Here is a 27,108-nt window from a genome sequence, read left to right on the forward strand (position 1 = left end):
ATCCCAGATGTGCTCGACGCAGACCTATGGTATATATTCATGCATTGGCGCTACGATGCACTGTGGAGCGATTCTTTCGTGAGATTGTAAGCATCGAATTTGTTTGTCATTTTCATAAATAATTTGGGTGATTAGCATACGGGAAACATGCAAAAATGACATTTTTGTGCTTCGATGTGCTAATTTTTGTTTGTTTTAGGTGTCTAGCGTGCGAACAAAACGTCCTAGGACAACGGTTCTTTTATCAGATTGTAAGTATTGAATTTCTTTTTCATCTTCATTTACAATTTGTATGATTAGCGAACGGGATACATGCAAAAATGACATTTTTGTGCCTCGCTGTGCTAATTTTTGGTTGTTTTAGGTGTCTAGCGGCCGAACAAAATGTCCTAGGGCAACGATTCTTTTATCAGATTGTAAGTATTGAATTTGTTTATCATCTTCATATACAATTTGTATGATTAGCATACGGGAAACTTGCAAAAATGACATTTTTGTGCTTCGATGTGCTAATTTTTGGTTGTTTTAGGTGTCTAGCGGCCGAACAAAATGTCTAAGGACAACGATTCTTTTATCAGATTGTAAGTATTGAATTTGTTTATCATCTTCATATACAAATTGTATGATTAGCATACGGGAAACATGCAAAAATGACATTTTTGTGCTTCGATGTGCTAATTTTTGGTTGTTTTAGGTGTCTAGCGGCCGTACAAAATCTCCTAGGACAACGATTCTTTTATCAGATTGTAAGTATTAAATTGGTTTATCATCTTCATATACAATTTGTATGATTAGCATACGGGAAACATGCAAAAATGACATTTTTGTGCTTCGATGTGCTAATTTTTGGTTGTTTTAGGTGTCTAGCGGCCGAACAAAATGTCCAAGGACAACGATTCTTTTATCAGATTGTAAGTATTTAATTTCTTTATCATCTTCATATACAATTTGTATGATAAGCATAGGGGAAGCATGCAAAAATGACATTTTTGTGCTTCGATGTGCTAATTTTTGGTTGTTTAAGGTGTCTAGCGGCCGAACAAAATGTCCTAGGACAACGATTCTTTTATCAGATTGTAAGTATTAAATTTGTTTATCATCTTCATATATAATTTGTATGATTAGCATACGGGAAACATGCAAAAATGACATTTTTGTGCTGCGATGTGCTAATTTTTGGTTGTTTTAGGTGTCTAGCGGCCGAACAAAATGTCCTAGGACAACGATTCTTTTATCAGATTGTAAGTATTGAATTTGTTTATCATCTTCATATACAAATTGTATGATTAGCATACGGGAAACATGCAAAAATTACATTTTTATGTTTTGATGTGTTAATTTTTTGTTGTTTTAGGTGTCCAGCGTGCGAACAAAACGTCCTAGGTCAACGATTCTTTCATGAGATTGTAAGCATTGAATTTGTTTATCATTTTCGTAAATAATTTTCGTGCTTCATACAATGGAAAGTGAATTAAATTAATTTTAAATATAAGCAGACGCATTGCAGATTTCTGGGTAATTTGTTTCAAAGTCACAGAACTAGATGGCAATAGTCGACTATGTTTCACTATGTTTTGTTCCGTGACACCTAGATTGCGCTAGTGTCAGCTATCTATTTTGTTTTGTTCCGCCATGGTCAGATGGCGCTACCATCGATTTGGTTTATATTCATACTTAATTTTTGTTGTTTTTAATGCGCTGAGTTGCGGTGCGTACGTTCTAAGTGTTGCAGTTGTTTACAGTTGTCATATACATTTGTGTTTAATACTAGGGGAAACTACAAAAGTGTAATTTTACCACAGTACGTTAATTTAAAACCTTTTCTCCAAATAGGTAATTTTATTTTTTTTAAATTCACTTCATAACTTGATAACTTGCCATGTATTTGTAATTGTATTTGTGTCGTATGCAGATAGAAGAATTCCCCTCCAACTGCGTGTCTGTTATCAATTTCCTGGTTTGCTTAGTTCGGTTTAGTCGGTTGAACGCTGCTCCGTGGTGCGCACGTGTTTTCTTCATTAATCAAACGTGATGTCGATTTCTTGCGTTTCTTGATATTTTGTAGCATTACTAGAATCGATTGCCAAACAGAGGCAGTAGTAGTAACAGCCAAGTGTAGCGAACAATGATTTGAGTGATTCTTTAGAGTGCGTGCACGGCGTCCGTCGGATATGTTCCGGTGACTATTAATACTTACAGAAGTTCAAGTTTAATTTATGTGTTTGACATGTGTAAAAGTGAATACATTTGGAATCTCCGTGTGGAATAGTAAAAAAGTGCGTATCATCAATTCTACATACAATTTGCGGAAACGTGTTTGTGCGCTTTAGTTCTTTGATTGAAGAAGAAAGAAGTAAGTAGCATCAAATAAAACTCTTACTTTTATTCAACTTTTTAAATCTTACAGTTACTGTTATTGCTTTAGAATAATTGTAAATGTTCAGTCAATAAAGGAAATTTTACATTCTTGTAAACAATGTGTTCACATAGTCTTGAATTTTTAATTTTTTTTGGTGGCGTGTCGTTCTATAAGACAAGTTCTTATCATTTGCATACCACCTGCTTTGTTCACATTGCTTGCAAATTCTTTCTCCTCCTTAGTCGGTCTTGCGTAGTAGTTCAGTGCGCGCGTGATCTGTTCGCCACGACCCTCGTGGCATCTTTTAGCGGTTCTTGAGATTTTGATTTGGTAGTAATTTGAAACGGTCGGCAATGGTATTTTGTAATAACACTCGGTTGTGTCCTACGGTTAATGGTTTGCGGAGTGTGGATTCTAGAATTGAGTGGCATGATTCACATGTGTTCCGACGGCAAGTGTTATAATTACTGGGAATTTGTTTGTTCCCCGTGTGAAGTGAAGATTGTCAGCAAGGGAAATAATGTGAGTAGCATCAATTCTATTTACAATTATCATGTGATGTGTTAAACTTGTTTGTCCATGAGGTGGCTGTAGTAACAGTTATCTCATCCATGTTTACTTATTATATATAATTTCACTATGCAATGTAAAGTCGCTTTATTATCTTCTCGCGTGAATTCCGTTGACCGCCGGCCGGCGCATGTATTCCAGCGGCTACGAATTTGTTATTAATTTTCACCTATTGCCAGGAACAGTGAATACATTGAATACAAAATAATTAATTATTATCTAATAATCTGTATGTATATCTAATATGGTATGAGTCTCAATGAAATATTAGTTAAATGAATGTTGCATATAAGAGCATATTTATTTTTGTATCCTCTTTGTCGTTTTCAGGAATAGTTATAAAAGTTATATTTCACTGAAAGTGTTTGAATGATGGCTATACAGTGTTGTTGTTTTTAAAAAGGTGAGAAAAACAACAACATTTATACCTGAAACGAATAACATTTGATAAGTGGGCGTTGTGGCTCAGGTGGCATGTGCATATGCTAGCATGCTGGAGGTTCATGGATCGAATCTCAGTTGTAGAAGGTAATTTTATTAAATAATAAGAAATATAAGAAATGTGGGTTGCATACCACAAAAATTCAAGATTCAAATGTTAGAAATAACTTGAAAAGCAGAGTACGACGAAGCAATAGTAAGAATAAGTAGAAGAGGAGTAAGGAAAAAGGAGTAAGTAGAGAGAGAGCAGCAGGAGAGAATAGAAGAAATAAGAAGAGAATAGCGAAGAGAGTACAGGAAGAAAAAAGAATAGGGGTGACAGAACTTTTAAATTTTTTGGCACGTGTCGTTATAAGACAGTCTACGGTCGATCTCCCAGAGCGCCTCCGGCGCTCTGGTCGATCGCCCACTGCTTCGATCCGTTCATTGCTCCCGGCCCATCCTACAGCTGCGATGTCTCTGCGCTTCATCCCCGAAATTATCAGGCATATCAACAATTTTTATGGTGGGGGATCATCCCCAGAGAGAGGAAACTCCTTATAAGGACATCCTTATAAGAACTTGTAAAAATATTTCTAATTTTTAAGTCGTCTCAAGAGAGGAGGCACTTAAAAATATTCTTACAAGTTCTGACCTGTAGCTGAAATGAAAGAAGGAACACACAAATCATACAGGATACCTTAACAATTTTTGTAGTGGGGATCATCCCCTGAGAGAGGGAACTGAGAGAGGGATATAAAAGGGACACCTCCGGCTCGGGGAAAGAGAACAGTTCGTGAATTCTTCGAGTTCGTTTGGTGAAGAAGCAAGTACAATATTCACGCACACCAAAGAACTCTCTTAGAGACCTGTTCCTGAAATGATAGAAAGAAGGGATGCACAAGCCATAAGACATTACCATTGCCTTTAACATTTCTTTATTAACAAATTACATATAATACATCTTCAGAACTTGCAAGTTCAATACCTGCACATGACGTCATTTTAAAACATGTTAATGACCTGTATAGCCGCGCTATGCTAACGGCTACAAAATTACAAAAGATAACACTGGAAAATAGCAAATTGCACCCTGTTTTCGCATGACATCAGTGGAAAATTATATACAGGGTGTTATAAAAAGAAAATCTTCAATTTAAAAAAATCACCCCAAAACAATAATGATTGTCAATTTTTGGCTGGGCATAAAGGAAAATTTACATGCAGGGTGTTTCCAAAAGAAAATCTTCACTTGAAAAAGAAAATCGCCCCAAAACAATATAATTATGCTCATTTTTCGGAAAGCATTAAGAAAAATTTATATACAGGGTGATACAAAATCAAAAGTGAATATTTCATTACCTGTTTTCTACTGTTTATCTAGGGGAAGTGATAAGTACGTGAAAAAAACATAATAAATAATACAATTACTAATAATTATAAATTTATTAAACACATTATAAAGAAATACCAAATTCAGAACTCCTAAGCACACAAATTAGCACAGACAGAATTATGACTACAAAAGCAAAACGAAGGCACGAAAAAGTCCCAAATGAGAGCAAATACGCAGCCGGCGGAACGCGACCATGTGACGACTATGCTATGTATGTATTAAAGTGTTAACTAATTTTTCTGATCGTATTTCCTTATAAGGTGATAAATCCACATTTGACTGTTTAACTCGTCGAATTGTAATAGAATATAGTTTTTATGTTACATACTTTTTTACGTTTTCGCAGATGAAATATTCCATACGATGCACAAATGATATTTATTCAAATTAATAATTAAATGGATACACGAAACAAGCCTGAATATTGCTTAGCCGACGGAAGATATCCGACGGCCGACGGAAAACACGTGGTGCGTACGTTGTAAAACCACGAAATTCTTGGTTCCACGCGCGATAACGCGATAAGTCGCCATGAAGACCGCCGCATAAGTAAACGCGTGCACACTACACCGCAGCGCACGATCGACTAAGTAGGAAATGGAACAAACACTGCTGAGCGCATCGGATAAACTGCAACGCAATAAAAACAAGTTGTTTGTGCACTAACATCGATAAGAGCCAAGAGTGCGAACTATGAGTATAAATTATTCATGTTGTGGATACAGTTCAATACAATGGAAAGATTTTATATTCTGAACGTACCTTCTTATTCACATAAACAATGTATCCTACAATCCGGAATTGAATGCAGTCTATATAAAAAGGCAGTTTAGGAGATAATCGCAATTGAACAATCTGGAAACAACAAGGCAAATCTCGTATGTTAGTGCCTTTAATAACTATTTTTGAAATTTTACTTCACATAATTAATATATTTCATTATCCTGTTCTATAAAGAATTTTTGGAAGTTTTATAATTTTCAATCACGTGACGAGGGTGACGGTAAAAGTGACTCCCATTCAGGGCATCGTACGAGGGTAGCGGTAGAAGTGACTCGTGTTCAGGGCACCGTATAAGTGTAGCGGTAGAAGTGACTCCCATTCAAGGCACCGTACGAAGCTAGCGGTAGAAGTTACTCGATTCAGGGCACAATATTACGGTAGGAAATATAATTATTTTATATTTTTATCTGATAGAGCATTTCCCAATCTGCAATTCCTAGTGCAACGAGTACTAGTGCGTATACACACAACTTCACTACATATAGTATAAACTGTATAAAGTAAAGTCGCTTTTTTTTCCGGTCCCTTTGTTCGCTTAAATATTTGAAACTACGCAACGGATTTTGATGCCGTTTTTTTGACGTGATAACGTCTTTAAAATCGTTTTAGTCGGGTGACATGTTCAGAAACTTGTGTCGCGAGGCCTCACGAGGCCGATCGCAGGTATACCCCCCTCTCGTTATAACGAGAGAGAGACGGACCGATCTCCCGTCTCATCTCGAGCGCTGCCAGTCATTCCGTGAAACTTGTGACGCGGAATCCACACGAGCGGAGGCAGGCATAGCGTTCGAGTGAGTTGACCGATCTTCCGTCTCTCTCACTCTAGCGGCATACAAACGAATGGAGATTTTCTCGTGCGGTTAAGTTTTCGTTGAATGTGAAACAAAAGACAGTTTCTTACTTTTCCTATCATCGTCCTATCCTGAACAGAATTACCCAGATTGGAAACAGATAAATTTATGAATAAAACGATAGATGTAATTTAAAATTTGAAAAAATTGTTATCTTCATTAATTCCTTACTTCACAAAAACTTATATCACCAATAAGACGTTATCACGTAAACATCTCGATCGTAAACCTACTTTACAAACAACAATTTTTTTTTAATAGATAGAGTGATTCAAGAGGAAGGTTTGTATGTATAATAACATCCATTAAATAGTGGAGAAGTACTGTTATTTTTTAGGTTTCTAATGTGATGTCGTAAATACAAAGTTTTCGATTATTCCCGTCTGCTCTTTGTGCGATGCTTCGTAGCTTCCCCCTCCAAGCATAGACGTGTGTATGTGTGTACGTGTGGGTTGAAGTTGACCGGTTGATGTTTTTGTTTGGAGAAGGAAAGTCGCTTTCTCTGTCTGTCTCTTTGTATGCTTCATTGAAACTACGCAACGGATTTTGATGCGGTTTTTTACTTCCGTGCGAAGCCGGGGCAGGTCGCTAGTTCAATATAACTCGCGTTACGGAATTTTCCTGCAATAAATTTCAACATAGGGAGATACAGAATTAAATTCTGCATCTGAGAAAATTATTTCGCACTTATTGTGACAACGCGTTCGCGTGTTATATCAAAAAAAAACTACAATTCCTAGCGCAACGAGTACTAGTGCGTATACACACAACTTTCAATATAACTCGCGTCACGGAATTTTTTTGCAATAAATTTCGATACAGGGAGATACAAAATTAAATTGCGCATCAGGGAAAATTATTCCGAACTAACTGTGATATCGTGTTCGCGTGTTATACTAAAAAAACTACAATTCCTAGCGCAACGAGTACTACAGCGCACACACTCAACTTTGAATATAACACTCTTGTTGACAACTTCTTTGTCAATCATATTTTTAGTCACTTCTTTACGTGGTTCGATGCAGAATTTAATGTAGTACTTACTCATTTATAATTTATTGTTTTATCTATTATGGTTACTAAGTTATTAACAAAAAACCGCAAAAAACAATATTTTTCTATTTTTAGACCGCTATTGCTTACATAACGCTTTCATATGTACATTTCGTGACAAAAAATAAATAAATCGCAGTTAAAATTGCAATATATTTAGGCGTGTTATATATTTGAATTCTTTAAATGCTCAAGAATAGATAAATTTTGCTATATTTCAAATAAATATTTAATAGTTTTCTCATTGTACGCAATATAGGTATATGGACTAACCGCTATGTGAGGAATCACGGTCTTAAATTGAGAAATCTTACATTTTGTTTAGTTTTTAAACTATTACAGGAAAACGAATTATCATATCAATTTGATTTTTTATTTGTTGATGCAGAATTAAATTCTGAGTCTGACTGCATTAAAACATTGTTCCCTGTAGCATTTTGTTGCTAATTATAAGCAATTAATTAGTTATTTGCAAAATTTAACAAACCTAATTTTGAACGCCCTGTAACTTCTTTGTCAATCATATTTTTAGTCACTTCTTTGTGTGGTTCGACGCAGAATTTAATGTAGTATTTACTCATCTATAATTTATTGTTTTATCTATTATGGTTTTTAAGTTATTAACAAAAAATCACAAAAAAACAATATTTTTCTATTTTTAGACCGCTATTGCTTACATATTGCTTTCATATGGACATTTCGTGAGAAAAAATATAAAATATAAATCGCAGTTAAAATTGCAGCATATTTAGGCGTGTTTTATATTTGAAATCAAATGAAGGCCAAGTAGCAAATGGAACGAGCACTGGTGAGCGCATAGTATGCGCTGCAACGCAATAAAAACAAGATAAAACCAAGAGTGCGAACTAGGAGTATAAACAATTCATGTTGTGGATACAGTCCAATGAAATGGAAAGATTTTATATTCTGAATGTACCCTCTTATTCACATTAACAATGTATCCTAAAATCCAGAATTAAATACAATCTATATGAAAAGGCAGTGTCGGGGATAAACGCAATTGAAAAATCTGGAAACAACACCGAAAATAACTCATGTTTTGGCACATTTAGCGACTATTTTTGAACTTTTACTTCATGTAATTAATATATTTCATTATCCTGTTCTATAAAGAATTCTTGGAAGTTCTATAATCTTCACGTGACGAGGGTGACGATAAAAATGACTCCCATTCGGGGCATCGTACGAGGGTAGCGAAGAAGTGACTCGTGTTCAGGGCACCGTATGAAAGGTAACGGAAGAAGTGACTCATATTCTGGGCAACGTACGAAGCTAGCGGTAAAAGTGACTCCCATTCAGGGAACAGATTTTTACAAAAAAATTGAAATATCACGAAGGGTTCCCGAGATATGACCCTTTATCCACTGCATGTATTGAAACATTTGGATAAACGATAAACTTTGGCGGCCATTTTGAAGCAGTTAGGGTGGAATTTCGCAATAATGTTAAATTGCAACTTCAAGATCGACTCCTGCCCTAAAAAAAAATCCGGAAGAAAAAATTAAAATATTACCTATCAACGACCTGCTCTTGTACTAACAGAAACCAAAGAAAAAATGAAAATAACACAAACGGTTCTTGAGATATGACCAGTTTGAAATGAGCAAGTTTTGAAATATTTGAAAAAAAGGGCAAACTTTCAGCAACGTACGGTGCCCTGAATACGAGTCACTTATACCGTCATCCTCGTACGGTGCCTTAGATAAAATCAAATCAAATCAGGTACAAACCAAAGTAAAAATACAGAAAAGATGCAAAACTACTATCTTATGTACTCTACTCACTCGTTTAATAGCGCAGAGCATCCAAAGATCCGTAAATGAATCCAGTATAAACCAAATTTCCTTCATAACATTTGAGAGATAACTTACGGCACGCATTATTGCACTTAAACACAACGTTGCACGAATCATAATTCACAGAAAGGCATGCACGATTTTTATAACCGAATGTTTTTCAATGACCACTAAATATACCGCGATTTATTAAACTAAAACACGTGGAAACGTTGTGAGGTGCAAGAGCAATAATGTACTGAGGTACGAATGACACGGCAAACAGTTGAACGCGTGACTTGAGATCCCAAGTAAAATTTGAAAACTCATCAAATTTCAAGAACAACTATCGAGCAATTCCTGCGTATATACAGGGGGTTTCAAAATCGCATGGAATAACTCTTTGCGTATTCAAAACATGACAAACAGGCATATTAAAAGATTATAAATTATTCTAGTACTAACATTGCTATTGTTGTTATAAAAACAAATGTTATACTTAAAAACACATTTTTCATAGTAAACTTTGCAAATAAAACAAAAGTTTGTTTAACAAAAAAGTGGTACATTAAAAGTCATTACAATTATCACGTTAAATAGAGAAAAAAATCAAGTATTATGAAGCCGTTAACATTAAGGTGGATAGATAAATACAAAAATGCTGAACACCAACCGACTACTCCGGACGTTGTCTTTGCTACATCCGTACAAGAAGAAGATATTGACAGTGAGGTAAATGAATTCATATTCATTACAATAAAGAAATGAAACACACTTGTTTTTATAGAAATCATATATGCCTTTGACTACCAGCTACCAAGTCTTTGTAAATTATGTTTTCTTGTATCAAAATGCTGGATTTATGTTCTGCGCCACATCTGCAAATATTATCTTATTTGGAGTAAATACGTTTAAGGTAAAATACCTACATTTTTTTAAACTAACAAAAAAATTCGTAAAACGCTGTTCTTGCTTTTAGTATGCTTTCTTGAAATATGATTCAATGCAATCGCCTTACCTAATCTTTGTGCAATTTGTCTGCTATCTAATTATAATCATGGAAATTCTATCGTCAGTCCTACATCACGTTTGTAGAAAAATTGCCGCACAAAGAGCATTAACCCCAAGACATGTACGTATAAAATTATTCAAAAGGCATCTTAACACAAAACAAATATTAACAATTTTACTTTCAGTGGATTATAATCACAATTGATTTTGTCTTACAATTTGGTGTCGCCCTAATAGGCATTGTCGTATCCTGGGAGACAAGTTTCGTGTGCTTTTTTGAAATATTTCGATTATTTCGAGTATTTGTCTTTTATAGTAATTATCATATATTCGCCTGATTATATTTTACTAATATAATAATTTTAGATTTAATATCTTCATCACCAGGTAAACACACGGTTGTTTTTAGCTTTCTAAAATTTGCAATGGTTGTCCTTTTGGTCATTCACATTAGCACTATATCTGTACAAGTTTTTACGGTACGTATCATAATAATTTAAATATACGATTTATCTCATTTGTATACTACTCTAGATCGAATTACGAGATTGGTACAAGCTGAATTGGCATCAGGAATATGTGTCGACATTAAAGCAGCCCGTAACCGAAACACTTTCTTTGTATATTTATCAAGTATTTATCGTTCTTTCTGCACTTGGAAATTTAGGGTAAAAATGATTAATAATATATGGTTTCAATTCAACTCATATTAACGTATTTGTTTGAAGGAGCGTGAGTGCATCATGGCAAAACGACATTGAACAAGCCCTTGCTACAATTCTGGCTTTGTTTGGTATGATTTACGTCAATGGTATCTTTCTTGGCAATTATACATCTATACGTTTGAACATGTATCAGATTAAAACAATCTACTACAATAAGCTAAAACTGGTTAATAAGCATTTGGTTTGTTTAATAATAGTCTTATTCAAAGCAAAATTGTTATTCGATCATCTTTAGGCTGTTTATAAAGTTCCGAAAAAAATACGATCCAAAATAAAAACCTACTATTTGGAATTTTGGAACAACGAAGCTGCTATAAATTCATCTAAACTGGTGTATGAACTTCCTATGACTCTTCAGTATGCGATTTATTTGGACAAGTATTGGTTCTGCTTCGAAAATGTAAGTTCACGTTATCAAAAATATAATTTTTTCAATAATCTAAACGTACGTTTGTAGTCTAACTTTTTGCCGGACACCCATTACGGTTTTAAACGTGCGCTTAGTTATGTTATGGAAACAAGAATCTATTCAACTGGTGAAACTGTTTATTTTTCCAATTCAGACAAAAACACAATGTATTATATACATCGTGGAAATATACAAGTCCTTTCCGCCGAAGATATGGAAAGCCCGTTAATTACATTGGGCGTAGGTACAATTATCGGCGAAACAAGTCTAATTACATCGTATACGAGTCCCTTACAAATAGTGGCATCGACTTATTGCGTTGCATATTGCCTGAGCAAATATGATATATGGCGAATTGCCGCAAAGTATCGAAAACTGAAGCAGGGTCAGATAATACACAACAAGTGCAAAGATATATTTGACTCAGCAAAAAACAAGAGAATATTTAAGGAAGGAAAACCACTGGAGGGCACTGAAAGGTTTGGAATATTTAGTGTACAAATGTGAATATGTCCAAATTAAATCAACTTTTTGAAGCCTGGTTTCACTTGAAGGAATGCTAAGAAATGCAATCGACCAGCGTGTAGATGGACCTAAGCTACTTTACGTGCTAAGCCAAGTAAACCAAAAAAAATGAGCAAAACAAATTATAGTACTACTTACAAAAATTTTGCAGCAATTTGGAAAACGAAACAGAATTGATGAGATTTTTTTAAACACAAAATTTCCATGGATTCTAAATGCTTCATCAAAATTAATATTATACTGGGATCTCTCCATCGTCATTTTCACCTTTGGCATTACAATTGCTCTGCCATATGTAATAGCTTTTCGTTTGGAAGACAGATACTATTTCCACATTTTGGAATACTACATGAGTGCATTCTTTGTTCTTGATGTAGTAATATACTTATTTGTTGCCATTGAAGATGACACAGGTAAAAAATATAATCTGCAAACATTTTGTTCCAAAAATAATATTTTTATAATATAGGTGTGCGATCGACAATAATGGAAATCCTTATGAAACGTGTGCATTCTTCATTTATGCTCGATATTATCGCAGCAATACCAATACGACAACTGCTAAATGTCGTAGAGCTGGACGTTCAAGAAAGAGAAAAATGGGTAATGTTAATTATGCCATTTATACGACTGATAAAATTTCACAAGGTTTGTAAAACATAATTTACACTGTAAACAAATGGTTAAACTTCCTAAATACTATTGCAGATTGTGAGCTTCTTCATTAAAATCGAAAATACGTTCAAATTTAATTTGGCACTGCTTCGACTTTTAAAATACAATTTGTATGTGATCGTTTGTGCTTACATTATGACAGCTATATATTATATACTAGCTTGTGACGATCAAGGCTTTCGCGATGATAGCTGGGCGGCAGGTTTAAAGAAAAACTCACCTGATCTTTCAGATGGATATATATTTTTAAACACATTTAAGTCCCTATTTGAAGTTGTGCTCCTAGAAGGTATTGGAGTACTAAAATTTTCAAGATTGATTGATGTGTTTGTAATGATTTGTTTCACCGTCGTCGGTATCATGTTATTCACCTATATAGCAGCTGATTACAGTGCAACTATGACCCTGAATGATTATGAACTGTAATTTTCTAACTATCATTCACAGATGGATGAATTGATTAACGTTTTATTATTTTAGTGGAACATATTCTAAAACAATGCAAACTATAAAGCAATTGTCTTTGAATCCACTATTTCAAACATCAGAAAGTAAACGAAATATGGACAGAATTTATGACTATTTATCTTCACAGTGGTATTTTAACCGAGGAGCAAAAATTAAAGAATTATTAAAGGACGGTCCGGAAACCTTATTTGAACTGCAACAGATTGCAAAATATGAATCTATTTTAGAAAAAATACCAATATTTGCAGTGCGTAAAATACTTACACACACATAAAAATCATTAACTTATAATTTTCAATTTAAGAATTTTGGAAAAGTATTTTGTAATCTACTCGCAACCAAATGTGAAGAAGTGCAGTTTTCGGAAAACACCATATTTATTAACGAAAGTCAAACTTGTGAAGATATGTACATAATTGACAGGGGCTATTGCGAGCTCATTTCAGGATCAACTACAAGAATTGAAAAAACCTTGGGACCTGGTTCCAATATATGCATCTTAGAAGCAATGGTGGGAATCCGGAATATCTTTTTTGTGCGCAGTATTACCTGTACAGCTCTCATTAGAATATCAAAACTACACTTACAATCTCTAATGCGAACTATTCCTCAAGTTGAAATTGAATGCAAAAAATTCAACGCGGAAATGAAGACATCTATTGTAAGATATTTAACAAATCAACCAATTTTTACTCGCGAACATAAAAAATCCTTCTTTTTTAGTTATATGCCCATTTTATGAAAACGCGTATTATTCAAATACTGGATATAGACACTGAAGAACGAACTGGTTCATTCTTCATATTTCCAAATGATAAAACTGACCCATTATATCAAGATTTTCTCTACGGCTGGTCAAAGTTTGGAATTTTCAGATACGTAATGCTGCCGCTAACTATAATGCCTGATGGTGCATTTATTATTGGCTGGGAAATAGTGCACAACATATTAACTTTCATCCTGGTAACAATTTCTTTGTGCTATGATTATTGGGCAGCAGAAAATAGGACCTATGACGCCATTGTACGCGCGTTGGAAGTGTTCCAATTAGTTTCAATGTATATAACCGCCTGGAATCATAGATTTCATAGTTTGAAACACTAATTGAATATGCATTTTAGTTATGTTCGATTCCACATTTGCTACTATGACAAAAAGGTATTTTGATATCACATCCGCGATTGACAGGCTTCCATTACCTGATTGGAGCATTTATCATAGATATCATTGGTGTTATACCAATGGTTAACTTTTATCAACTTGTCACACAAAGTCAGAGTGGAATATATGCGATATTTAATATAAACAAAATCTTGATGATGTATCGTCTACCAATGGCTTTTTATTATTTCAAGCGAGACGTTTTGAAGCCAGTGGGGATAACACTGTAAGAAGTAACTGTTAATTAAGTTATGATTTTTATAACAAACTTCTTTTATCTATTCCACAGCAATGTCTGTTACTTTTTGCCAATAACCATCATTTTCCTATTATCATTTACATGCGCTATTATTGCCTGTGGAACACAGGTGGATGTAACTCGAACTAAAAACATTCTTACGCCGAAAAATAACTCCATCGTGTGGCTTTTGTCCAACTTACCTGAATGTAATGTAGACGCCGTAGAGTTAAAAACACTAAAAAACTAAAAATGATTTATTTCCTTAGATATGTTTGACACTAAACAACCAATAAGTATATTTTCAACTACATTATATTATACTGCTTCTAATGCAATGCAACTAGGAAGTCATGATATTTTAATTTCAACTTCAGCCGAAATTTTAATTGTAATAATAATATGTCTTTCAGGTACGAGTCCATAAATAATGCCATTCATATAAATATCTCTAATAACATATTTTACAGGATATATGATTTTTACGTATGTGTTGGTAATTATTGCTAACAGTCAAACTATTATAAACAGCGAACTGACACTCTACCAAAGTCACACAAAACATATAATTAAATTTATGAAAATGGAGAAGGTGCCAAAAAACGTGCAAAGGTAAAATAAATAAAATAAATAAAACAATTTTATAACAGAAAACACTTTAACTTAAAATTACAGGGAAGCAATTCAGTATTACGAATACAGCTGGAAGCAAATGCATGGTTTGCACATAAACGATGTTTTGACCAAATGCCATTCAGTACTATGTGAAGATTTTCTTTATGATCAATACAAGAATACATTTGACAAAGTAACCATCTTTCAATACCTCGATTCGACTATCTACAGGGAATTGAGTCGCGAATTAACCCGCATCTATATGTTGCCCAACGTTGAATTTATTAAATTAAACAATATCGTTTCGAGCATGTATATTGTACACAGCGGGCGCATATATGTTTGTGGACCCCATGGAAGATTGTATGTTATACTACAAAGTGGATCGTATGTATTAATAATAATATATTAAGAATCAAGTGGCTAAACGGGGACTTTGCTCACGAGATTGATTGAGAGCGAGTGTTTAAGCGATCGAGTATTTAACAACGTTTAGCTACGTGAAACTTAAGCTTTTTTTTAGTTCCACTCTAATTCCACGTTTAGTTTTTGTGTTTAAAATTTGCTCGCGTACTACTACAAAATGTAAGGTTATATCCGTATGCAAATGTGCAGGCGCAAGTTCCGTCCCATAGATATTGCCCGTAGATAATGAATATTACTCACGGCTTGGCCTTTCGTATATAAATTACCACTTTTTGCGTCCAAAACCCGTAAAAAAAATTCGCGCTCAATAAGTGGAAGTAGAAAAAAATGTTTATTTCATATTATTAACATAATGTATATTTTAAGCGTATTTGGTTGCCTGGATAATGTACCTAACATTAGAAGCATGGTATCGTTTACATCAAGTGGATCAGTAGATTTATTGGAAATAGATGCAAAACGTTTCTATAAAATTATGATAGGTCCCGTCATTCATGAATTACAAAAGAATATGCTACTTACAAATATGGTAATAACAATTTTATCAACGCATTGTATAATATAACTTGAATTATATTTTATTTTTAGTCATACGTAGTGGGACGAAATATTAAACATGCTCTAGAATACGTTCCGATGCAGGATGCAAGCATGGAACGAAAGTATAGTTTATAAAATTATTAACACTGCAAAATAACCAATTTTCAAATTGTTTAAGGCAATCATCTAAAAGCAAAATCCTGAATGGGTTAGGAATGGCAATGACCTTTTTATTCGTATCCTGTGCTTCAATTATATCAATGACTTATGTAACAACCTTTTTTCCAATGGGAATTGCTAAATATTTCGTCATATATTTGTTTGATTTACTTCACGGCATATTTCTCGCCATTAAATTATTTACACCTTATCACGATTCCAAAGGGCAGTTAATAACTGACTATAAATTAATACGAAAAAGGTACTACTATTAAATTAACTACAATTAACAATTTATATTTATTTATTATTGCAGATTAGTGAAACAACCTATATTTTACCTGAATTTATTAGCAATTATTCCAGTCGATGCTATATTTTTAATCGATATGAATCTTCAACATCAAGTATATGTATACAGGGCTTTACTTCTGACACGATTGCTGCGATTTGTAAGTACCCCAATTAAATAATTTCCTTTTATAAATAAATTTAATATTTGTAATATAATTTTTCTTTTTAGTACAATATAACTAGTTTCTTCAAGAAATTTAATGATATTCTAAACTCTGATCTGCTAATAATGAAACTGCTTTCTATTATTGTATATACTACATTATTGCTACACGTTGAAACGTGTATTATCTTTACGGTTGCAACAAGAGGAACACGTGAATTTGCCAAGGACATGTGGGCATATCAACCAGATAGTTTGTTTATTGTTATTAAAAAAAAAACTAAAAATAATTTCGAAATTATATTTTTAGATAACGGATCAACGGAATTAATATGTGGAAATCAATACATTTGTGCGTTTTATTTCGCAACCTCTGTCCTGACGTTTAGTGGCTATGCTATATACCCACGTACTCTAATGGGCATTTCATGCGCAATAGTAATCACAATTTTCAGTAAATTTATCATGTCAATTGCGGTGGCTAAATTATCAGCATGCATTCAAAACTATGGCGCTGATCTGGCACGCTTTGACGAAATATTTTCGGAAATGAAGAGTTTTCTTCGGCGCAGCGCAGTTTCGGAATATTTAGTTAAATGCGTCGTTTACTATTGTGAACAATTGTGGATTCGATCTAAAGGCGTGCAAGAACCGTATCTGCTTGTAAATGCACCGCCGTATCTCAAGGAACAGATAAAAATTGCAGCGTTTGGAAAACACATTTACAATGTATGTATTCCATTGTATATTTGTTATGTTGTGGTTATTTTATCGAGAGATTTTTAGAACGTGTTATTTGCGAATGCACATCCAGACTTCTTGAGGCATTTGATTCAAATGATTCACTTGCAAATATTTTTTAAGAACGACACGATTTGTGAACAGGGAGATATTAATGAAACGATGTATTTTGTACATAGCGGGACTATCGATGTATTATACTCGAATGAGACTGAAGAAATTAAGGTGGATGAGATACAAGAACTGGATTGTTTTGGCGTGGTAAATATAACATTATTTTTACTTACTAGAAATTTAGTTCATCATCGCACGAGGGTAATTTACTAATAAGAACAATTAAAAGTCCTCTTAGTACAAGATAGGACGTAGAGATCTCGAAATTTTTATTTTAAATAAATAAAACCTCTCCGGCAATGTTTTACAAATAAGTGAATGATCTCTAGAGTGCACATCACATCAACACGGCTGTCTCTATAACTCAATATGATGTATTTCATACATACAAACAAACAACTCAATTGATCAAAACAAACGTGTGTAGAATATACGGATGTTTATTTAATGCAAATATGCGCATTGTAATGCCACCTAGGCTCGAACTGCATAACCAAAATGCAGTTACCCGTCGGAATAAATAACTCGCGACAAAATACATCGTTTAACATATTTCAACATGTTTAATTATTTAATTAATGTTACTTACTCGACAGTTCGTACGCCATCGAAATTCTGCGGTCAAGCCAAGCGTAGTTGAAAATTAAATGTTGTCTTTTCTAATAATTGCTGTAATTCCGGCAACTCACTCGCGATATAGATAAAAAAAAAGATAATTATCTCGCAAATCACGAATACTACAGTTGGCATTAATTTTTAACAACGCACAATATACACCTATTAACACTTAAAAATGTCAATGCTTTATTATTGCTTTATTCACGATAACTGCAGCTCAACAGGCAAAAAGAAACTGAGTGCATCGCGAGGCAAATTCGTCGCGACAGCCCGCAGAAACGCATGTTTCATCGCGTTCGTTGCGCACGACAAAAAAAACTTGTAAACATACCTGCACTGATAAGCCGCGAGAATAACAACAAGCCTTGAGCTCACACGGACAGTGTTCGCTCACAGACACCAACAAACATCTTTGCTGATTCAAACAAAATCAAATAAGTGCATTCTAGCGCCATCTCGCTTTGAACTGTATCACTATAGTTTGTCTTATGCAAATATTCGTCTCTTAATACATAATTAAATTTTCAATAATTCATCATTAATTTTGTTTCCTTAGATACAAGGATTATACGAACGAACTCCTCATACTCATACATTTAGAGCCTCCTCAGTATCGGTTCTCTGCACTTTAAGTTTAAAGGACTGGAGTCACATTTTGGATTTTTATCCAGCCAGCAAGTTCGAAATATATGAAACACTATACAATATGTATGTAAAATATTCATTTAATCAAAGGCTTAATTAATCTTTAATTCATTTTCTTAATTTTAGGCCGGAATAATCAAATGTATGATATTTTGATTTTATACATGTTATTAATTTAATATTAAATAAATAATTAATTAATAAATATACACAAGTGTTCTGTTGTTCCTTTTTCTTCCCATTTAATGAACACAATTAATTTGATTGATCAAGATAATTGTACGGAACATTACAATCTAATTGTGATGAATACAAATAAAAAAAACAGTAAAAAATACTCTTGTATGTGTAATTATGTGCAATTTTGATTTTAATTTAATATATATGTATACATTTATATACATTTGTAATTACTATGTTTATATATTAAAGTACTTAGGTACATATTTACGTAAAAAAAGGTTTTTATTTCACAAAACGGTTTGTATGACGTCCGCTTATTATGACGTGTTTGTCAGTTCCCTTCGATGTCATTATAACCGGACTCTACTGTAGTTAATTATACACAAGTGTTCTGTTGTTCCTTTTTCTTCCCATTTAATGAACACAATTAATTTGATTGATCAAGATAATTGTACGGAACATTACAATTTAATTGTGATGAATACAAATTAAAAAAAAACAAAAAATATAAATACTCACAACTATAAATAAACATAAAACTATGTAATTGTAGAATAAATAATTAATACTATAGCGATAAACTAGTTATGTTTAACTTCAGTTAAATCAATTTATCTTCGACCTACTGCGGCCACAGCTCCAATAACACCAGCGTAACCTTGAATTACCGGCAGAGCCTCTTTTGCTTTCTCAGCCGCATGTTTGAATTTCTTTTCCTAATTATAAATAATATATTAATAATATTTAAAATATGTATAACAAAACAGCTAAACATATTAATCACTACTCACAAATTTTCTCCATCTTTTACTGCCTCCTTCAACTTCCCCAGTAAATACCGCAAGAACCACAACGAACAAAACGAAAATTACTTTAAAATTCATTTTCGATTTGTTTAATAATAATTGTATTAACTCAATGTTCACTCTTTGGACGCTTAGTAGCTATCTGATTCGGAGTGAAATCGCGGAGCAATATTTATACAGTCTTCTAAAAGGAATTTAATGTCATAAAAAACCTTTTATTAATCGATTTTTTTCAGAATGCTGTGAAATACAAACTGTAAAGTTTACTCTGAATGGAATTTATCTTTCTCATTCTAGCTGTTCGTTGTTAAAATGACTAATTAAACTTGTTTAGTTGTGAATCACACATCATATCGCCGGAAGCTACAAAATTAATACTATTACTTTTTTACTGCAATAAAAAAATCGAGTTAATTGTTTTAGACTGCAAATTTACTTTGGAAGCCATTCGGTCAATTTAATTAATTGACATCAATCTATATTATCGATATTTGCTCTCAATTATGACGAGTTGTTTGTACTGAAAACAAAGCAACACTAATTCATTAATAGATGAACCATTGAAGCAAGTGAATAGTAAAAATGGTTGAAGATAAACGCATAACTGTATTACGAAAATGGCTGTATATTTTGGGAATGTTTCCGCGATACAATCCCAAATCAAAACGAATGGAATCTAATAAACCTAAAGCCATTATTTATACAACAATTTATATAATTGCAGCAACATATTCAACTTATATATTCGCAGTAAAAGCAAAACTATACAGCAATGGTATATTTAAACTATGCACTGACATTTCAATGCAACTCGTAATGATTATTTGGATGATTTCGAACAATACCTATCGGTGTGCAAATTTAACAAAAATGTTATTCAATCCAATGAAAAGCGATCTGAAAATGACAGAAATACAAAAAGTTCTATCTTTGGCCATGAACATAATAATTTCAACAATGGTCATTGGTCTTGCCATTGAAATGCTAAAGAATGATAATAACGTATATTTTATTTTTCCGATATTTTTCCAATGCTATTCGTTGCATTGTCTACACGTGATGAGTTATAGCCGATTAATACTAATCTACGGAATGGTAAAAGGCTTCGCAAAACTTAACAACACAATCGAAAATATAGGCTTAGACTCAAATAGATTACCGGTAGTTTGGAGATTGTCTAAAATAATCGGTAACCATAACGCAGTTACAAACTGGGTGGAATTATACAACGATACATTTGGTTTCGAAACACTTGTGCTCAAATTTTACGAAATGTTTAATGTGTTGGCATTTATCGAATATCTTCTGGGCGCAAAAGAAGATGACCATAAAAGTTATATGATAATTTTATGGACTACCAACGTTTGTGTATGTCAATTCTTATTTATTTTTTACTTTTACAGAATTTTTTACAGAAATATGCATTATATTTTTTGTTTGTAGTGTCAAGGGATTATTATCGCACATGTGTGCGAACTTTTTACACGTGAAGGAAAACGCACCATTAGCCTGGCATATAATATATTACATCGTTATGAAAATCATACTAATATTGTGTTGAAAGAAAAAATGTTTGTGTTGGCGCAGCAGGCTGCACAACGCTGTCCTCAATTCACCGCCTGGGATTTTTTCACAATCGGGCATAAAATGATCTTTACGTTTTCCAATCTTGTCGTTACATATGTGATTGTGATTGTTCAATTTAAAATACCTGCTGATAACAAACACTAAGTGAATAAACATTTATGTCGTTGATAATTCAACTTGATCAATCAAATTATTTCGCTGATACTTCTTTAGTGTATTCTTGATGCATCTAATCAAGTAATTCCAGTTATAATACATAAACACAAATGTTTGCATAAATATCATGATAATTAGCACAATCGTGATAGTTTTTATACTGTTCAAAAAATTTTCATCTATAGTTACGACTATATTATCATTATTTTTATTTTTTAGAACTGTAACTTCTTGTATATTTTCAGTTGTAATATCAAATATATCCTCTTGATATACGGTCGGATCATATTCGCATTTAATTCCATATCGGTGTAATCCTTTGCGTTGAGATCCCTTTCCCACAAGAATATGCATTTTCATAAAATATTTTACATAATGCATCAATTTATTGCAACTAAATTTATTTCCATGAATGTAAATCTTTTTTAAACTGTTGGGTTTAAATATGTTCACATTTAATTCGTTCATATTGTTAAAACTTATATCAAGTTGTTGTAAATTTGGCATACCTTCTAGAAAACCATCGTTTACCACAATATTATTATGTGATATATTTAAAAACTTTAAATTTTGCAGTCCAATAAATGTTGCAAATTCAATTGTGGTCAATTTATTGTAAGAAAGATCCAGTATTTCTAATTGTTCCAAATCCATAAATGCATGCGATATATTTCGAATGTTGTTTTTTGATAATATTATTGTTTTTAGTTCGTTCATTGCTCCAAAAGTTTCATCAATATTCGAAATATTATTGTTGGATAAATCCAGTGATTCTATAGCTGGAATATGCAGTGCATTTCTATTAAAACTATTAATAGAATTATTGAAAAATATGATATCTTTATAGTGCACATTACACAAAAATCCATCTCCACGGTCCAATTGACGTGGAAATGCATCAGTGACAATTTTGTCAATTTCAGTATTGCTTATATAAATGCTAATTTTACCATAATAACAAGCAACATTCGGTGTAATCACTGATTCAAGAGAAAAATTTGTGAACGTACTGTTGTTGATATTTATTGTTATTGTATTTGCTTCGAACTTTGAATAGTCTTTATATTCAGGAATACCAATGTTTCCGGGTGCATCATTATTTTCAGTAATATAACATGTTGTTATTAAATATCCATATCGGTTTCGGCGATATACTTCGTAGTCATCGTAACGTAATCCATAATATGTCGAATTGAACACGTTTGTACAGTCTGTTTTTATTGGTATAACCACCTTCAATAATATTACAAAGTACAACCACATTATAATGCAATATAAATAAATTAAATTTAATATGTAGGTCTAATTTAATGAAATAAATCAAAGAATTTAAACGAATGCAATATTTTCCACTCAATTTATAGCTATTGTTATCACGCCCTTCCGGACATCACGATGTATCACTATTACAGCCCACCGGACATTATTTTGTAGATAGCACAAACATCACATGTATTTTACGTTTTAATCAATTTTTGCAAACGTTTAATAGAAATTTATGGATCATGACTCACATTGCAGAGAATATTTAAGTACTGTGCACACAATCTTTACTTTGCAGCGTGGGTTCACATGAGCTCTTTTTAACTCCGCATATGCTCACAGGCACAAAGAAACCATGTGTTAATTTGTTTTTTCTTCTACCTTTAAAGTGTCACGAGCACAAGAGAACGAAAAATGGCACTTTAATCACGGACATGCAAGGCCGTGACTTAACCCATTGGCTTTAGTCATGGGGTGGTGCTTGCGCCAGAGCATTTGCCTACGGTGCATCACAAGATCTTATAAAATGCCATTCATCGTCGGTCACCTTACATGTTCTAGTAGTGTACAAACGAAGTGCGAAATTAGAAAACATTGCGTAAGTCGCAAAACGTTGTTAAGCACCCGATTTATTAGACGCTCCCTACGCTATTAAACGTGTCAAAAGTGCCGTTTAGCTCACTTGATACTTAATATTTAATGCCGATAAGTACATCCTATCGCCATCTCAATTAAAATTACGAAACTAATATTTCAACATTTTTTACTTTCGTGACTATACGTTGACATTCTGCCAAGACAAACAAATATAAAAACATCATTTGCATATTATATTGATAAATCATAAAAAAATCGAATTGAATTCAAGATGAAGCAGCGTTTAACATTTTTCAAGCCGCTCGCTACACGAAAAGGTGTTTTCGTGCCGGAAACGCCGTATGAAGGAAACAAGAACTTGTTGAAATTTGTAGAAGAGCACTACAAATGTGCACAATCCGATTTACTAAATGTAAAAAAAAGAAAACTCGACCAAGGGCAGGTAAAATACAATCGTATACAATAATATATAAGAAACAGATTAAAACTAGTAACTAAAAATGATAGTAGTTAATTAATTCCATTAATTTACTCCTTAAACTCCAGCACAAATTATCCATACCTCGTCTGAAATCTGGAGATGAAAGTGACGATGTACCAGCAGGATTTTTCCTTACTATAATATTCAGTATTCAGGGCAGCATTCATGACATAACAAAATATCTAACTCTCTATTCAAAATTCGGCCCATGTGAGGAATTATTGTCATTATAACCATTAAATTTAATTTAATAAATTTTCAGGGATGGCCCTTTTACTTTTTGCATGCATATACGTTTTCATAGCAATGCCATTATACATGGTGTTCTTTTTTCTAAGCAATTACACGCGCTTTGGATATATGAAAATATGGTCAGCTGTTCCAATCTTAAAAGGCGTTAGTTTTTCAGTAGCTATGCTAAATTTTGTTTCGTGTATCCTTAACATGTCGCTTGTAACACTACACATCGTATTCATGTGTGGAGCATTTACCAATTGGTTGGAGTGTGGTTATCCGTATGAAGAAGGCACCGAATGCCTATCAAATCAGACGAATTTCTGTACTGAGAGAAACATGTCAATGCCGCAAGTTGGCACCTATGTATTTATGAAACACGTAGTCACTTCGAAATTCGGTGATGTTATTAATTTCTATTGGATTTTAATCCTATTTGTAATGTACACCCTGCTGGTGTTGGGCGAGTTGTATGCCAGGAGAGTACTAGCACCCATTTGTCGATTAACAACTATAATGTGGGGCTTGATTTTCATTACAATTATTTTATATGAAGGATTTTACGGTACCACGTATACTTTAACAGCACAGACCTCCGGAACTATTTCAACTATACTTCAACCACCTGTAAGTGAAAATGTTTATTCAAAACAAAAATAAATTATTTTTTTGAAGTTTTGGGTTGCTTGTGCAAAACTATCACTCCGGCGTGTCATGCCTGGTGATTTAGTAACATATGGATCTATCACAATGGCTGGTATGAATCCAATAACAATGGCGGTTCTAATGGCTTTAATGCGTATTGTGTTTACAACAACAGTTGCAAATTTCTACGTTATCTCATTGAATCGTTTTATTACATACCACAACATTAAATATGCTGACTGCGTTGAAGTTAATGGTGATTTAAATAATTTAATTATATTTTATCATATTTAATCATACTTAATAATACTTAATATTATTTATATTATTTCAGGATTAACAATACTCTTTTGTTTGATACCAGACCAACTCCTTCAAATCGATGCTACCAAAATAACATACTTCCTGTACCTTTTATTTTCAATTTACATGGGTTCAATGTCAACGTTTCTAAGCATACATGGTTTTTTAACAGCCATTACCGGAGACTATCCAGATACCAAAGAATATAGAACCACTGTGGTGATAATCATATGCGTGATTATGTTTCTTGCAAATATAGTTGTTGTTGGAGTTGGTTTCGAATTTCTCTTCTTCGAAGATTTGAAAGTTTTCATCGCGCCATTACTAACATATTGTTGCGTTGCATTTTTCATGACTTCTTATTCTCCACTACGAATTGCGAATGATTTTTACTTTGCATTCGGGCGAAGGCTTCCAACTTATTGGAATACTTTAATGAAATTATACGTTATTTTTGTATCAGTGAGTATCTCATTGATTTATTGTATAAATTAATCGATTTGTATATTTATAAAAAATTTATTTATTAAACATTATACGTGATTTTGAAGATGCCCTCTGGCCGAAACATGTCAACTCAAAAATAAAATTGTAAATCCAAAATCACGTATAATGTTTAATAAATAAATTTTTTATAAATATACAACATGGATTACGTATTCACCAAAGAAAGTAATAATCGATTTGTTTTAAACTGTAGGCAATTTCAACTATTTATATCATGTATGAGATGCATAATATGCCTGTAGATGGATCCGTATGGGCTAATATTGTAGCTCTACTTTTGATTTTGACACCAATTGTACTGTTTGCAATCATACGAATACATTTAGCGCGAAAGAACAAAAAGGTATTTACTTGCTTGTGAATTGGTGATGGTTAAACTTGATGTGATTAGGTATTATTTTTTTTGTAGAAAATCAGTATGATACAGCCTGGAAAAGGATGGGGATCACCTGATGCAGCAACTCGTGCGGCTCGTATATCGTTCGATGCTAAACGAGAATGCAGGATGAGAATGGAACTTCGTTGTCATCATGAATGCTTGGTAGAATCTAAAACATGTCAGGATTTTCTTACGAAAGAAATGGACAAGTATTTCATGAATCGCAATCGATATGTGGTTCGAATGTCAAAAGAAAAAGAAGAATAAGATATAAACATTTTAGTTTTATGTGAAATTAAAATCATTTCTCAATGATTTGTGAATGTAAAAGATTTTAATGCAGAATCACTTTAAACTGAAGCAAAAGTTATTATAAAACGGGTTTATTTCACAACATCGGTGTGTAAATAAGATTCGCTGTTGTTGGAAGATAGTGAAACTAAAAACAAAAATAATCCCTAACCTGCCAATTGTTGAATACCGATTAATCGACAAATAAAGTAAGGATTTTACTTACATCTGAAAGATGTATCTAAGTAGTATTCTCTTCCTCAGGTCTATGACAACGACACCACACATTATTACAATCTTGTATTGAATAATTATTATTTAAAGAAAGATCACAACACAACCTAACTGAACAGGTATCCGACGGTTACCGCGCGAAATTCTCCAGCACTCCGACAAGCGCAATATAGCCAGGGCGATTTTATGCAAGTTATAGAACTGGTGGCGCTCTCTCTGAGCAATCCAGTGAGTTTAATTTGATTCCTGCCAAGTAGTTACCATCAAAAGGAGGATTTTATAGTAAAATAGCCCACAGTTTGATAAATTCATTATCCAGATTGACTCTAAATACTCTCTACGTTCAATTTAGTACATTTTGCAGATTAAAATACACATGTTAGCCCTGCGAAATGATATTTTAGTCCTAATTTTAATATAAATCTTTGTTTTCAAGTACAAATCAAGAAAAATAAATGTGATTTGATTAAACAATAAATAGTTCGATTTCCCTTATTATAAGACTACATTTGTGCCACAGAAATCTATGGTTTTGTGTGCAAGAACAACAAGCTTATAGCGAGGTAATTAACTGATTAATTAATACCTCTTGCTGCTAATACCACCACCAAACTCGTCTCCATCGGCGAACATAACATGCAAATCCGATATACGAAAACAGTTATCATTTATTCATGTAAAGCTGGC

The 27,108-nt window shown here is 33.2% G+C and overlaps 3 protein-coding genes and 1 long non-coding RNA gene across 7 annotated transcripts; 3 read left to right on the top strand and 1 right to left on the bottom strand.

Annotated features, from left to right (window-relative positions):
* Positions 1–192: 192 nt before the first annotated feature.
* LOC135800074 (uncharacterized) lies at positions 193–2,477 on the top strand. The gene is made up of 8 exons (XR_010550095.1): positions 193–251; positions 365–416; positions 530–581; positions 695–746; positions 860–911; positions 1,025–1,076; positions 1,190–1,241; positions 1,355–2,477. It is a non-coding gene; the product is annotated as an uncharacterized lncRNA (long non-coding RNA).
* Positions 2,478–9,628: 7,151 nt separating this feature from the next.
* LOC135800419 (potassium/sodium hyperpolarization-activated cyclic nucleotide-gated channel 4-like) lies at positions 9,629–18,969 on the top strand. 3 transcript variants are annotated; one of them, XR_010550149.1, is made up of 18 exons: positions 9,629–9,960; positions 10,016–10,144; positions 10,208–10,360; positions 10,425–10,554; positions 10,606–10,718; positions 10,774–10,907; positions 10,968–11,145; positions 11,200–11,364; positions 11,422–11,852; positions 11,911–11,992; positions 12,050–12,311; positions 12,368–12,546; positions 12,607–12,995; positions 13,054–13,288; positions 13,346–13,702; positions 13,765–14,099; positions 14,163–14,428; positions 14,854–14,996. XR_010550149.1 is itself a non-coding variant. In XM_065313652.1 (14 exons), the coding sequence occupies exons 1-14, from the start codon at positions 14,283–14,285 to the stop codon at positions 18,889–18,891; spliced, it is 2,517 nt and encodes an 838-aa protein (XP_065169724.1). In that variant the 5' UTR covers positions 14,182–14,282; the 3' UTR covers positions 18,892–18,969. The 3 variants fall into 3 exon arrangements, 1 of the variants encoding a protein (XP_065169724.1); XR_010550148.1 differs by lacking the exon at positions 14,854–14,996 and adding an exon at positions 14,492–14,634; XM_065313652.1 differs by lacking the exons at positions 9,629–9,960; positions 10,016–10,144; positions 10,208–10,360; ... (11 more) ...; positions 13,346–13,702; positions 13,765–14,099 and adding exons at positions 14,492–14,649; positions 14,710–14,853; positions 15,116–15,442; ... (7 more) ...; positions 18,667–18,818; positions 18,882–18,969 and having other exon boundaries at positions 14,182–14,428; positions 14,911–15,052.
* Positions 18,970–21,031: 2,062 nt separating this feature from the next.
* On the bottom strand, positions 21,032–23,588 carry LOC135800421 (leucine-rich repeat transmembrane neuronal protein 3-like). The gene is made up of 2 exons (XM_065313654.1): positions 22,498–23,588; positions 21,032–22,266 (listed from the first exon to the last, which is right to left on the bottom strand). Exons 1-2 carry the CDS (start codon positions 22,748–22,750, stop codon positions 21,488–21,490), a joined length of 1,032 nt encoding a protein of 343 aa, XP_065169726.1. The 5' UTR covers positions 22,751–23,588; the 3' UTR covers positions 21,032–21,487.
* Positions 23,507–26,741, top strand: LOC135800420 (sodium-dependent nutrient amino acid transporter 1-like). 2 transcript variants are annotated; one of them, XR_010550150.1, is made up of 8 exons: positions 23,507–23,789; positions 23,894–24,038; positions 24,091–24,689; positions 24,738–24,963; positions 25,042–25,472; positions 25,711–25,860; positions 25,927–26,396; positions 26,452–26,741. XR_010550150.1 is itself a non-coding variant. In XM_065313653.1 (7 exons), exons 1-7 carry the CDS (start codon positions 23,619–23,621, stop codon positions 26,161–26,163), a joined length of 1,959 nt encoding a protein of 652 aa, XP_065169725.1. In that variant the 5' UTR covers positions 23,507–23,618; the 3' UTR covers positions 26,164–26,414. The 2 variants fall into 2 exon arrangements, 1 of the variants encoding a protein (XP_065169725.1); XM_065313653.1 differs by lacking the exon at positions 26,452–26,741 and having other exon boundaries at positions 25,927–26,414.
* The last annotated feature ends 367 nt before the right edge of the window (positions 26,742–27,108 follow it).

The sequence above is a fragment of the Atheta coriaria genome, unplaced genomic scaffold (assembly GCF_025399875.1).
Source record: "Atheta coriaria isolate IRGN ID8LTWV9N9 unplaced genomic scaffold, Caltech_Dcor_3.1 hic_scaffold_10_pilon, whole genome shotgun sequence".
NCBI lineage: Eukaryota > Metazoa > Arthropoda > Insecta > Coleoptera > Staphylinidae > Dalotia > Dalotia coriaria.